This window comes from Oreochromis aureus, linkage group 5, assembly GCF_013358895.1.
Source record: "Oreochromis aureus strain Israel breed Guangdong linkage group 5, ZZ_aureus, whole genome shotgun sequence".
Classification (NCBI taxonomy): Eukaryota; Metazoa; Chordata; class Actinopteri; order Cichliformes; family Cichlidae; genus Oreochromis; species Oreochromis aureus.
The window spans coordinates 21,654,625-21,668,625 of record NC_052946.1 but is presented as its reverse complement, the minus strand read 5'-3'; the positions used below and the strand labels follow the sequence as shown (position 1 = coordinate 21,668,625).

Genomic DNA, 14,001 nt, shown 5'->3' with positions numbered 1-14,001 from the left:
GCTTGACGTTTATTCAACTGTGTAAAAACTTCAACTTTAATCTCAGCCAAACCGAATTACTCAGGAACAAATAAAATACTAAAAAACAATCTAATTTTTAAGTTATCTAAGTGACTCATATATCATGTTTAACCTGAGTAGCGAAAGACGGTGTTGGGTTTAAAAACAATTTGCCGGGGAGTCCGGTGTTCTCAACAGCTCTAGTGAGCCTTGAACCCCGGCTAGCTATCGAGCTGGTGGGTAACAGACGTCTCCGAAAACGTCAGAGCGCTTTTGAAAATATGTGGTGTCTTGATAAACTGACTAGATATTTGAGGTTTACACAGCTACATTCTCGCCTGAAAATATGTTAAACATTTATTTTGTGACCCAGAAAGAATAATAAGAGTAATATTAAAACTAACTAGCTGCCGCCATTGTTGAAAACTGAGCAGGGCCACGCTATGAATTCTGGGACACAGCTTCTTCTTCTTCGGGGTTTAATAGCAGCTGGCATCCTTGTAAATGCAGTGCTGCCATCTTCTGTTTCAGTCCATTATTACACTTTTAAATCCTACTACTTATTCCTGCGTCTTTTGGGATCTTACAAAGCTTCAAACGACGCGTCGACTATTAAATTAGTCGTCGACGATTTTGATAGTCGGCGTAATCGTGACTAGTTGACTAATCGCGGCAGCCCTACTCTGCAGCAAACCTCGGCACCGGGTTGCCAGGTTCTTAGCCACCCATCCATCCTTCACAAATTCTGCAGCTAACCTTGGCACTGAGTTGCCAGGTTCCAGGCCTCTCATGCCTCCTTAGCTAAACTGTGCAACAAACATTGGCACAGAGTTGCCAGGTTCCCTACCTCTTTTCTGCTAAACTCTGCAGCAAACGTCGGCACCGACTTGCCAGGTTCTCGGCCACTCCCCTGCTAATCTCCGCGGCAAATGTCGGCACCAAGTTGCCAGGTTCTCAGCCACTTACCCCTCCTCTGCTAAACTCCGCAGCAAACGTCGGCACCAGGTTGCCAGGTTCTCAACCACCCACCCCTCCCGTGCAAAATTCTGCAGCAAACGTCGGCACCGGGTTCCCAGGTTCTCAGTCTCCCACGCCTCCTCGGCTAAACTCTGCAGCAAACCTCGGCACCGGGTTGCCAGGTTCTCAGCCACCCATCCATCCCTTCGCAAATTCTGCAGCTAACTTCGGCACCGGGTTGCCAGGTTCCTTTCTCCCTCATTCGCAAAAGCAGCAGCAAGCTTTTTAACCATTGGGTTGCCAGTTTCTCAGCATAGGTAAAGGGAAAAAAAAACAAAAAAGGGCGATATGCAGTATGCTTCGGCACCGGGTTGCCAGGTTCTCAGTCTCCCACGCCTCCTCGGCTAAACTCTGCAGCAAACCTCGGCACCGGGTTGCCAGGTTCTCAGCCACCCATCCATCCCTTCGCAAATTCTGCAGCTAACCTCGGCACCGGGTTGCCAGGTTCCTTTCTCCCTCATTCGCAAAAGCAGCAGCAAGCTTTTTAACCATTGGGTTGCCAGTTTCTCAGCATAGGTAAAGGGAAAAAAAACAAAAAAGGGCGATATGCAGTATGCTTCGGCACCGAGTTGCCAGGTTCTCAGCCACCAATCCCTCCTTCGCAAAATTCTGCAGCAAACCTTGGCACCAAGTTGCCAGGTTCCCAGCCTCTCATCCCTCCTCGGCTAAACTCTGCAGCTAGCTTCAGCACCGGGTTGCCAGGTTCCTTTCTCCCTCGTTCGCAAAAGCAGCAGCAAGCTTTTCGACCATCGGGTTGCCAGTTTCTCAGCATACTTAAAGGGGGAAAAAAAAAATAGGGCACAGAGTTGCCAGTACTCCTTCCCTCCGTAGCAAATGCAGCATGCTTTGGCACCGAGTTGCCAGGTTCCCTGCCTCTTCCCTCCTCGGCTAAACTCTGCAGCATACATCAGCACCGGGTTGCCAGGTTCTCACCAACTGATTCCTCTTTCGCAAACTTCTGCAGCAATCGTCGGCACCGGATTGCCAGGTTCCTTTATCCCTCATTCGTGAAAGCAGCAGCAGCTTTTCTACTATCGGGTTGGCAGTTGTCTGCATAGACCAGGGGTGGGCAACTCCAAGCCTCGAGGGCCGGTGTCCTGCAGGTTTTAGATATCACCCAGGGGCAACACACCTGAATCAAATTATTAGTTCATTACCAGACCTCTGGAGAACTGCAAGACACGTTGAGGAGGTAATTTAGCCATTTAAATCAGCTGTGTTGGATCAAGGACACATCTAAATTCTGCAGGACACCGGCCCTCGAGGCCTGGAATTGGACACCCCTGGCATAGACAAATAAATAAATAAATATAAAGGCACCAGGTTGCCAGGCTTCCTTCATCCCCCATTTGCATGCAGCATCTAGCTTCCCTACTACTGAACTGCCAGTTTCTCCGCATCTATCATTGCAAGTAGCGGCAAACCCTTCTAGCACAGTGGTGTCAGGTTCCTGCTATATCTGCCATGTGCAAACCGCAGTGACAAGCTTCTTACCCCTGAGTTGCCAGTTCCTGTCCATCCATCATGGCTAAAGCAGCAGAGAATCCTTCTAGCTGGTTCCTTCTATATCCATCATTTGTAATCGCACTAGCAATCTTCTTCCACCACGTTGCCAGTTTCTCTGCATCTGTTATTGCAAAGCAGTAGTAAAATCCTCTGGCACCGAGATTCCAGGTTCTCTCTTTATCCTTCATTCGCAAATGCAGCAGCATGCTTTCAGCACCGCGATGCCAGGTTCTCTGCCTCTATGCCCCTACGAAAATGCAGTAGCAAGCGTTGGCATCAGGATGCCAGCTTCTCTTCCTCTGTCCCTCCTTTACGAATGCAATATCAAGCTTGACCCCAAGATGCCTGGTTCTTCTTTATCCCTCATTCGCAAACGTAGCAGCACGCTTTCTAATATAGAGTTGCCAGTTTTTCTGCTCGGCACCGAGATGCCAGATTCACTGCCATCTTTCCTGCCTTCGCAAAGCACTGGCGAACCTTCGTGGCACCAAGATGCCAGGTTCTGTCCTCTATCGTTCCTTTTAAGACATCCAAACTGCGCCGTGCGCATCATTCTTCATGGCGTCCCTTCACTTCTCATGTGCTTTCACTAGCATCATCAGGCATACACCCTCGACACAATCATTGGAGACCACTCTCTAAGTCAACTCACGGTTCTGACTGCATCTAAATGGCTTATCATCTCCCACGAAGTCCAGTCGACTCGTACTCCGCTCTCGGATGATTTTGGGGGTTATTATTATAGAGATTTTTTTCCTCTAATCAGTCTGTTGCTGTCACTTCTGTTCACTCAGAAATCAGGTCAGTTGTTATTGCTACCTTATCTGAAGTAATTAACCAGTGTTAAGGTTCAAATATATAAGCTTTCTCCCCTTTTGCTAAAACTTGGTCACTTCAACAAGCATTTGTTATTCTATAACTGCATTTTACATAATAAGACTAATTTAGAGCTGCATGTGTTATCTCAATATTTTACATGTCACACAATTTAGTTACAAGCAAACTCCTATTCAGTTCCTCTTGTCTGTCACTTGTTATTGGGCCAACTCAAATTCAGTTAAAAGCTAAAGGAATTTCAGGCCCTGGGCCTCACCTATGTTTAAACCATGTGTGTTTGTAAGCGTGAATGCTGTTTATCCTTCTATTGCTCCAAGTCCCCCACAATATATCGACTGAGACATCGCGCTCATCGAAGCTTATGATCTTACATGGACCGAACATCAAACTCTGTTAATGAGCACAATCGCAATGTGTAAGAAAAAATCATTTCTACGTATATAATCTCCACTATTATTCATTTGAGTCAGTGACACTTTTAACACTCTCTTAAGAAGCTCTCCTCTACCCTAGAAATAAATCTATGTAATATGTGTATGTGTAAGCCTGCATTATAACAACTTATCCTAAAAGTCAACAAGAAATCACACATTTTCTACTCATAAAATCTTCGCTATTTTCCCCAAAGCATATCCTTTATTCCCACAGTTTCCCTTTAAGTTTGGTGTACAACTTCTTATCAACACCAGCAATTTATCTTCTAAACCGAATTCAGTTCATTTTCATCCTTTAACTTAAACATGAAAATAACAATTCCTGCCTCCGTTTTACCATATCTAAAGTATCACAAAAAACCCCAATAAAATCATCCTAAACCCATTTCAATTTAAACAAATTAAACCTTAAATCCCTCTCTTTTTTGACACATCTCATGTGGCAAAAAACTCAAAATGCTCCACCCAAGCTTAGGAAATTAAAAGGGAAAAAAGGTTAGTCATATCATTTCTCCGAACAGCTCAGCAATCCTCCTCTCAGGTATTTTGCTCCGGCCCTAAAAACCTGTATTTAAGGAATAAGATCAATTTAATCATCATATCAGATCTTCTCGACTCCTTGCTCCATCGAACTCTGGATCCTTGGAACTCCCTGGAAACAAAACCTGTACTTTACATTTCATACTCAACTCCCCCTTTATGATCCAGTGTGTGTCATGACAAAAATAAACTTAACAGAACAGTTATTAATCATGTGTTACCTCAGTTAATGGTAACTTGAGTTGCATCAAACAATGTTTCCCTTTTAGCATTTAGCATTTTATAATGTAATAACATGGTCTAACCCAAATCAATAAAACAGAAATTCACTCAAAGGAAACATCAGCATCCCCAGAATTAAGTCTTCCACTCCTCCTGTTTGTCAACCTTTTATTTATTTCCCCCCTTGGTCCAATCACTCACATTCACTCACATGCATTCACACATGATATTTTTGCTGATACTGCAGCCTTCTGCGCACATCATCAGATGCTCCACATCAGCAAAATGAGCTCAATCATTTGTTTTATTTCGTTTTCCTTTTTAGGAAAATAGTTCTCTATACTTTTGACTGGATTGAATCGCCTTTTAGACAGAGACTCGCAACCAATCAGGTCTCCACCGGTAGACTCCTCCGCCGCCAATTACGATCTGGAAAGCCCACCTGATTTTCGTACTCGGCAATTTTGTCAGCGCCGTCAGTTCACTCTCTTCCAGGCCTGCTTAGAACAAAACTGAAAAAAGAGAGCTGATTATTAGCTCATCAAAGTACAAAACAAAAATCACCTGACAGGTTTTTTCTGAGTGCACTACTACAAAAATTTTGGGCCCCTCTCAGACATATCCATGTTTAATCAAACTCCCTCTCTTGAAATAGAAACAACAGCCTCAAAAATCTGAAACAATCTCAAAGTTCACCCGTTCACTGCAACCTGGACCTCATCACAAGCTGCACCGTTTTACACACAACAATGTCTCAGGCTCAGACTCAGCCTCAGATATAAGCCCATTACAACAACATATCCTCACTAAATTATAAATTTCCTGTTCACATCTGCCCCTCTGAACAGACCTGACCACCGTAATCAATTATCCTGTTACTTTACCATTATATTTCATCAAATGATCCTCCCCAGTCACCGCTCCGTTTCCTGAACTGAAAGCCTCAGACACACACGCACACAGGAAGTGTCTTCGTCACCACTCACTCCAGCTAATTTGCATACTGATTCATCTCAACAAGTCAACTTGCCAAGAGAAATACATGTTTAAACCTTAACACATTATTGAATTATTTTCATTTTCTTTCTATACTTACTTTGATCACTCAGTGCAAAAGCGCTCCTAACTCACTCTTTTAAAACTACTTTAATCACTTTTCTTCTGTTAATTTCCATAACTCACTCCCCTGTCATATAACCCCTTTGAGTCAACTTCAACCTCAAGCTTTAAGTCTATTTTATTAAACATTCACACCATTCTATCACTCATACAAGTAGCAAGCTGATCTTCATTGTGTATGCTTGTGTTCTTAGCCAGGTTTAATCAATATCTATGCATTAATCTTCATGAGCTTGTCTTTGTAAGGTTAATGCATTCTCTGTTTATATGTGTGGTTTTGCATATGTTGCTTTGCAGTATTTCAGACTCCTTAACAATTCTCCACTTAAACAGTCAGTTTTCTCCTTCCCCGAATTACTAACCCAAATTTTAATTTCCCACCTTACATAACAGCCCTCCTGGTCTTCAGCCAGGTGTTAGGGCTTGCTTTTCAGGTTCATGGACACATCATGCTGTGAACAATTCAACCAGAAACTTGCCTTAACTTATCCATTGATGTTAACCTATAATTTTCTTCCGACTGCTGGATCTGGAGAATTGGTCCAGGTCTGCTTTGCTCCTGAAAATAACAAACTAAGACATTTTCATTATTATCACGAGTGCTTAAACGACCCACTTCTGTCTCTTTCCTGTCACAAATACCAATGATGTCATGCGTATGTCATGAATATGAATGTAAGCGTGTTCTTCCTCGTTACATTTCATGTTAATTGAGTGTAAGCTGCTTTCTTCGCTGCATGCCATGTGATCATCTTAATTAAGTGTAAGCTGCATCTTCATTGCATCCTATATTGTGCTCTTCGTTGCATTTTTATGTATTCATATTTAATTTATGCATCTTTTCACTGAGCTTTAGATTCAAACTATCTCACTTCTGATTCATTTCAAAAATAATTTCACATGTAACAACTTGTGTATGTGTGTTTTCTATTCATTAATATAGTTGTCAGTTATTTTCTTTGATTATTTTTACCTTTTGTATTGTTTACCTCTTTGTTGTGATGTGGTGGACATCCCTAAACAATCATGAGTTCCGGCTTCAATTTTCAATCCAATCATATCCTGTATTCTCGCAGTCAAACTCGTCCAGCTTCATCTCTCACTGGTCCTTTTTCATTCACAGTGTCCTGTCCGGCCTTCAGAGCTCCAACAAACACAGTCTGTTTCTTCTCTGTTTTGATCTTTCAGTATTCTTCTTCGAAGTTAAGTTCCATTCTGTCAAATTATCACATTCAGTGCCTTCAGTCTTATTTTCATTTGCTCTGTTTTCTTCTCCATTCATCTTTTCAGTCTTCACTTCCAAGATTGCTCCAAGCTTGGCAAATATGAGAGTCAGTGCCTTCAAGCAGACATATCACACTGTTCTTCACCAGCATGCATGTTGCATCACGTGCTTTCTTTCCTACTGCTGGACTCATCAGTCGTCGTCAGTGTTACTGCTTTCGCTTGCACTGCCTTTTGGCTTCAGTTAATTCTTCAAGTCCACGATGTTCTGTCGGTCTTCATCAGGAGATTGACTGTCCTTTGAGTTTCTTCTCAGTTTCAGGGACAAAGTGAGAGATCAAGCCGCACAATTTCGAGCCAAAGACTGGCTTATTTTCTCCCAATTCTGTTAATCTATTGTTCTGCCGCTGTACTCAAGGTTCCAATGTTGAGAGAAGTCCACCTGTATTGGCACACTAAAGCATAGAATTAATATTCTTTTCATGTTTTTATCTTAAAACCTCGATTTGCTTCATCTGCCTAGAGTTAACTCTCTCTCTCTTCTCTGGGTGCACACTTGTCACCGTGAGCTTCCCTTTTATGGGCATGCAAAGTTCCTGTCCCAGACACACACACACACGGTTTCCTGTTTCTGCAGACTCCGTCTCTCTTTGAATTTCACAGTCTACAAACAATCAGTAATTCTACTAAATCTTGATCTAAAAACAATACACCTTCATTTCACTCACCCACATTTAAATAGAGCTCTTTCAAACTTCAGAACAATTAACACTTCTTCACACACATCACCATTCTTTAGGTCAATTTTGTAGCATCAGTCACACAATAATTTCTTGAGTGGGTGTACCAAGTGTATATACTTATGTGTTTTTGAACTGAGAGAAAAAGAAACTCAACCTCTCATACCATCACTCATGCGTTTCTTGAATTAAAGCACTTTCAAACTTTAAAACATCCTACTTTACATCACAAAAGAAATATATTTCACACCTTTATTTCATACACACTTTTAAACGTTCTAACCTCTTTCAGACCTCATGAATCGTCTCACACACACTGCCTTTTCTCTCAAACTTCCACCTTTTCACTCACTCAGACAAATCACGCAGAGTCACTCAAATCAAATACTGACAGCATTCACACGGTTAAAATACGCTTTCATACAAGTATTTTAGCCATGCTTTTCATCATCAGAAAGAGCAAGTAAAGAAAAACTGAAACCTCTAATCATTCTCACAGCTGCTCACACCACACACACATAACTAAAAATAAAACACACCACCATTTATTACTCAAGAGAGGTTACTACAGGAAAATATATAGTGGTCTTAGGTACTGTACAATACACTCAATCTATATATATGTCAAAACTCAGTCAATGACTATACATCCACAGTAATGAATTCAAACTCTATTTATACTCTCGTAATACGCAAAACCAGCCTCTTAGTTACAGGCATTTAGCAATATTGGCAAACAATAGTTATAAAGCTCAATACTCTAAACCGAAACCACCCTCTCTGCGCGTCACCGCTGCTCATTTACATTCTCACACACACACCATCAGTGCACATCCAGCTGTGCACTGCTGACACAGAGACTTCTCTCACACAAAGATTTCTTATTTTATATTACACAGACGTCTTATAATTACAACTGCACAGATTTTAGGCCTCTTAAAACCTATATAATTTCCATGAATTTACCATAACGGTCCAACCGATAAAGTCCCTGACTTTTTGTGACCAATTCACCAGACCAGACTCTAACTGCTCTGTCCAGATTTCTAGCCCTAACTTAATTTACAGGTAGCCAAATAAGCGCAGATAGAGGCTCCAACCCCTAGCAATTTTGAAGGTTCCCAAGTTCTTCCTGGCTGCCAAACCGTACTATCCCTACTCTTCAGGGTAGGTCAAGGGTCAGCGTCCTGCCCAGGCGCAAGCGTTACCAAGGAGAAAAATGCGCTTCTTAACAGACGCCGCTGTCGTTCTAGAAAAATTTAGAATAATTTGAACCAACTCTCTACACTCCCAACCAGGAGTGAGATTCAGGCCGACCTATCCTTGTGGACATAGGGGACTCTAACCCACAAAATGACCATCACAGAATAGAGCCAATGACCAATGGGACTCTAACCCACAGACTGACCAAATTCCCTACTTTCTACGTGAGACTCTAACTCACTTTAACTCTTATTCCTTTTCCTTCGGGACTTTAACCCGGTACCTTTAGTGAGACTCTAACTCACTTTTACTTATAACTTATCATTACTTCAGCCAGCATGGTCATGAGATTACAATCAAAATCAAAATCAAAACAGACATTCACCAGCAATTTCCAGTGAGTAGACTTTAATTTGTCATATCCAATTTGGCACAGTTTGGAAAATTCAACAGGTATGTGCCTTACCTTTGTATAAGCCGGTTTGTCTCTCACTTTCGACCACTGACTCGTATCTGCCCGTCTAATCACCACGGACCCCGGATCTCTCCGTCTACACCTCCAGAATTGCCCTCTCACCGGACGATGCCCCCAAATGTTAAGGTTCAAATATTGAGGAGGAATCCAAAATAACCACTGACCCGGCCTGGTGCAATTAGACGACATTTTAATGAATTACACATGTGGAGTCCAATAGCCCAATCAGTGTTGAACTAACTTACAATAGTCAGAACAAAGATTTTATAGGGTTGGAAATAGTACAGCCCCTTCTTCTGTTACCAGGCAGACTTAATACAGCATACGTCACTTCAAAACCACAAATGTTCTGTTAACTTTTAACACAGTTTAAAAAACGTTGTCTTCGGCTGGAACCCAGGTGCTTCCCCCAGCTTGTCTTCGCTGTCGCTTATCTCTGGGACATCTGGTGTACTTCCTGGAACAGACTAACACGTACGCACCCCAACTTTGCAGTTATAGCAAAACATGATTAAACTCTTACCTATATAAATGAGTCTATCTAATATGTGTGTGTGGGTGTGTGTGCTGTCCTTTATTTCACCCTTCACTTCATCGGCTAAACCTTGTAACCTTTCCACCAGACAGAAGGCCAGCATGTACACAACTGAAACTATGTGTGTGTATGTGTCTCATCCTTAAATGCTCTCTCATCTCACCCGTTGCACCTCTGACATTTCACCAGAACAGAGGCTCATCCTTACATGTAATAACCTAACTGGAACTATATATGTAATCTACTGAATGAATGTTTTAATCAAAAGCATCTACTAAAAGCTTAATCCAAAGATATAAATGCATAATAAAATACTACAGTTTCATAACCTACTCACAGTACTTGCACTCAGACTCTGCTTTTGGTTTCACTTTTGCAAAGCATGCAACTTCAAAAATATGTAACTTCCTGTCTTATTTTGGCACAGAGTGTATTTCCTGTCCCTGCAGTCTACACAGAAACATTTAAGATTATAGGAGCATTGAAAAACATTTAAAATTATAGATTCAACTCAACAGTTTAAAGTGGTTCTTCTTGGACCTGTAATAAAAACTTAATTGGTTGCCAATATGTTCAAACATCTGAATGCAATATCAATATTCATAATTAATGGAATAGTAATAATGATCATAAAAAATAGCAGCAGAAATAGCAGCAAAATATCCTTTTAATCTCTACACCAGCTAAGCACCCCCTCTCCATCTTCTACTCAAAGACAAACTCAGAAGCTTTCCAGCTGCCAAGCCCTACCTCAAATCTCAAAATCCAGCATTCTTCTCTGTCAGAGCTTCAGCTCAAAGTCGAGCCACGTCGCTACCCAATCGAGGGTTCCCCTCATTCATCTATTAAGATTTGCGTTGTTTGCAATTTCCTTTGATCCCTTCTCCAGCCATTCCTTCCTAATTGTCCGAGCTCATCCACCTCACACCACGGAGCGACGTTCGCTCTCCCTGTGCTCGTCTTTGTCCTGTTCTCCTTCTCTCTCCCCAAGTGTTCGCGGCAGATGGCTGCCCGTCCTTGAGCCTGGTTCTGCCGGAGGTTTCTTCCTGTTGAAAGGGAGTTTTTCCTTCCCACTGTCCTTCCCAGTGCTTGCTCATAGAGGGTCATACGATTGTTGGGTTTTCCTCTAGACGAGGCGTCTGTCACTGTGGCTCGGTGCTGTATAAATAAGTCGAATTGAAAATCAAATTATTCCGCTGACGTCTTCGACCTTCGTATCGCACTGTTATTACTGCTTCTAGGGGATGCCTTCTTTGGGGATCTTCCAGGCCCGGGAGCTGTCGCCAGTCACCTTCGAGGCCTTCCCCAAACCGCAGCTCAGTTCATGTCCAAGCATTCACCTTTACCTACTAAAACGCTGTCAAACCTAAAATGAGGACGTGGGCCCAGCTAGTGAAATAGAGCCTGTCTGACAAAGTGAAGCAGGCTAACAAATATCAACAAATAACACATTGTGCTGTAAATTAATGAAACTTAAGATCAACTGAGAAAAAAGTTACTGACATATATCAGTCTATATCAGATTATCATTTTGTGTCTTGAAGCTCAAGCATACTAATATTATGCAGCTCGGCAGTGATCCAAAACATACCAGCAAGTTCACGTCTGAATAACTGAAAATATAAATAAATAAGTAAAATAAGTAAACAATCCAAGTCAGTACTTAAATCCTGTTAAGATGCTTTGGCATGGCTTTAAACTAACCATTGTAAACACTCGAGAGCGGCTGAAAGAATTCTGCAAAGAAAAATGGTCCACAGCAATGTTAAAGACTCATTGCCAGTTATCTCAAAGACTTGATCGTACTTCTTGCTGCCAAGGCTGGCAAGCCAATTATTAGTTTTAGAGTGCAATTATTTTTTTCACATAGAGCCGGTGTGCTGTGTGCGGCAGGCAGGACTGGAGGACCCAAAATGCAGACTTGGGAGGCAAAACTAAACTCAAACCTGAGCTTAATTGCTGGAATCCAGGATAACAAAACAAACTGGAAAACACATGAACTAAGCAGTAGTTGAACGACCCAGGTACCCTAACAGGCAGTAGGTTTGGAAAATGTTTGTCCCATAATAAATAAAATCATCATCATTTAAAAAGTATTAAATGATGATGTATTTTGTATTTACTTGGGTTATCATTATCTAATATTAAAATCACATAAATCTAAAGCATGTTGGTGTGATAAAGATACAAAAATTAGGGAGGGGGGCAAATACAGACCCATCAAATAATTTACCTGGAGTATTTTTCTGCCACGCATTGATCCACTCTGATCAATAACAAAGACGACATTTTTTGGTATTCGAGGAAGATCAGATGGAGCAAAGTGATGAACAAAGTACCCGTCAGATTTCTAAGGAGCAGTGAGAAGAAGGTTCTTTGGTCAAAAGATAATTAAAGGAGCAGAAAGATATAATATATATTCAACAGACTTTTTATTCTCTTTGTGTGTACATTGATAATTGACCAGGTTTTACCTTGATGTGTCCGAGTCCATTGTCCCTGTTGACATCATAAACAATAACTAGATCTCCATTCATACCCTGATCACTACAGCTGTCACACATCTTCTGTTGGTCAACTGTTGGATAGAAATACACCCACGCCTGGAAACAGAATGTAATTAATTCTTTAGACTCATGAGAGACAGAGAGGTCAGTGATTTTAATTTCTGTTTACTTGATCAAAAAATTGTATCCTTTGCTTCTAATCCTTTGATTGCATTAATCTGAAAGGCAAGAATGTACAAGCGAATTTCAAAATATTCTGCACAATGTGTAAGATCGTAATATAAACAAAACTTGCAAACAACTTGCACTCCATATTAAAGAATACAAAGTCAGCAGCTTAAAATTCAGTTTTTGTTTCTTTATTTTATTATCTTAAACATGTCAGGGACACCAAGAGCGCTGAAATCAAGTGTTTGAAATGCCTCAGTCAAGACTAATTATACTAAAAATTATTCACAATAGGTCAGTGACATGACTGGGCATAAAAAGAAGGCCTGTGAATTTCAAAGATGGAGTCTCACCACTTTCTCAAAGACTGTCTAGGAAACTAGACAGTTATAATATGATATATTAAAAGATTCAGAATATAGAGAGATATGTTTTTACTCAAGGACCAAATGTTTGAATCAATATTTTATCATTGTTCATTCAGTTAGCACCACATCTAAAATAGATGTAAGTAGTAGCAATCACTGCATGAGCTCAGGAACACTTGAGAAAACCATTGTCAGCTAATATGGTTTGTTGCTGAATCCACAGATGAAAAGAAAAAAGAAAAATCAACAGGATTGTGAAACACTTATTCTTTTAGGCCTAAGCTTTTTGAATGTGGACTGAGGTGATAAGAAATGCAACTTCTATGTACACATGGCATGGATAACTTGTGTATTTGTATATTTCTGTTTAGCTTCCACCATTTAATCCTCGCCTCTGCCATCACTCGCTTCCTCTTCCTGATTTTCAAAGGCATCCCACAACCAACCATCCTATGCTGATAGTATCTACTTTATTGTCTTTTGTGCCAAGACTCAGTTTCACTTAATGTTTTACAAAACTGAGAATTCCAATATACTGTACCTCTTTATCTATGTGTGTTTTAGTGATGGCATTAGCGAGGGCTTTGGTGCTCAGGCCTCCTTTCACATCGATGAAACTGATGCCAGCTTCCTCATGAATGTGCACATCCACCTGGTATTAAGTACAGTAAATAGAGGATCTCGTCATGGCTTACCTCAGCATTGTTCTCCTAAACAATCACTGACCAGATAGCAATAAGACAATCACCTTGAAGTCACTGACGGGCTGCATGGGTCGAGCATGAATTTGCAGCTCGTACTTGCCATGTGTGCGTTTCATTAATTCCTCATATGTGAGTTCAAAAGTGACCTTTTTGTGAGCAGCCACAGTTACTGAGGTCTTAAATTCCTCCAGAGTCCTTCCTACAGAACTATAGCAGAAACAATAATCATGTCTTGAAATAGAATTTCACAGCAGGTTATTGCTAAAATAAGAACAACCAAAAAACAGAACAACAACCACCCAAAACCTTCTGGGGGTAGTCCTCTACCTCCCAGTCTTACCTCTCCCAGCCCTCCCTCTTCCCCACTCTGTCATACAACACCTCACTCACATACATAGGGTC

The 14,001-nt window shown here is 41.2% G+C and overlaps 1 protein-coding gene across 1 annotated transcript in view; it reads right to left on the bottom strand.

Moving 5' to 3' along the window:
* Positions 1-14,001, bottom strand: part of LOC116322244 (inter-alpha-trypsin inhibitor heavy chain H3-like) — a 37,795-nt gene that overhangs the window by 14,674 nt on the left and 9,120 nt on the right. Inside the window, exons 4-7 of the mRNA XM_031742276.2 lie at positions 13,644-13,806; positions 13,437-13,547; positions 12,327-12,455; positions 12,086-12,202 (exon numbers count right to left, since the gene is read on the bottom strand). Of these exons, the coding sequence (XP_031598136.2) occupies positions 12,086-12,202; positions 12,327-12,455; positions 13,437-13,547; positions 13,644-13,806 (520 nt within the window). The remainder of the gene's footprint in view (positions 1-12,085; positions 12,203-12,326; positions 12,456-13,436; positions 13,548-13,643; positions 13,807-14,001) is intronic.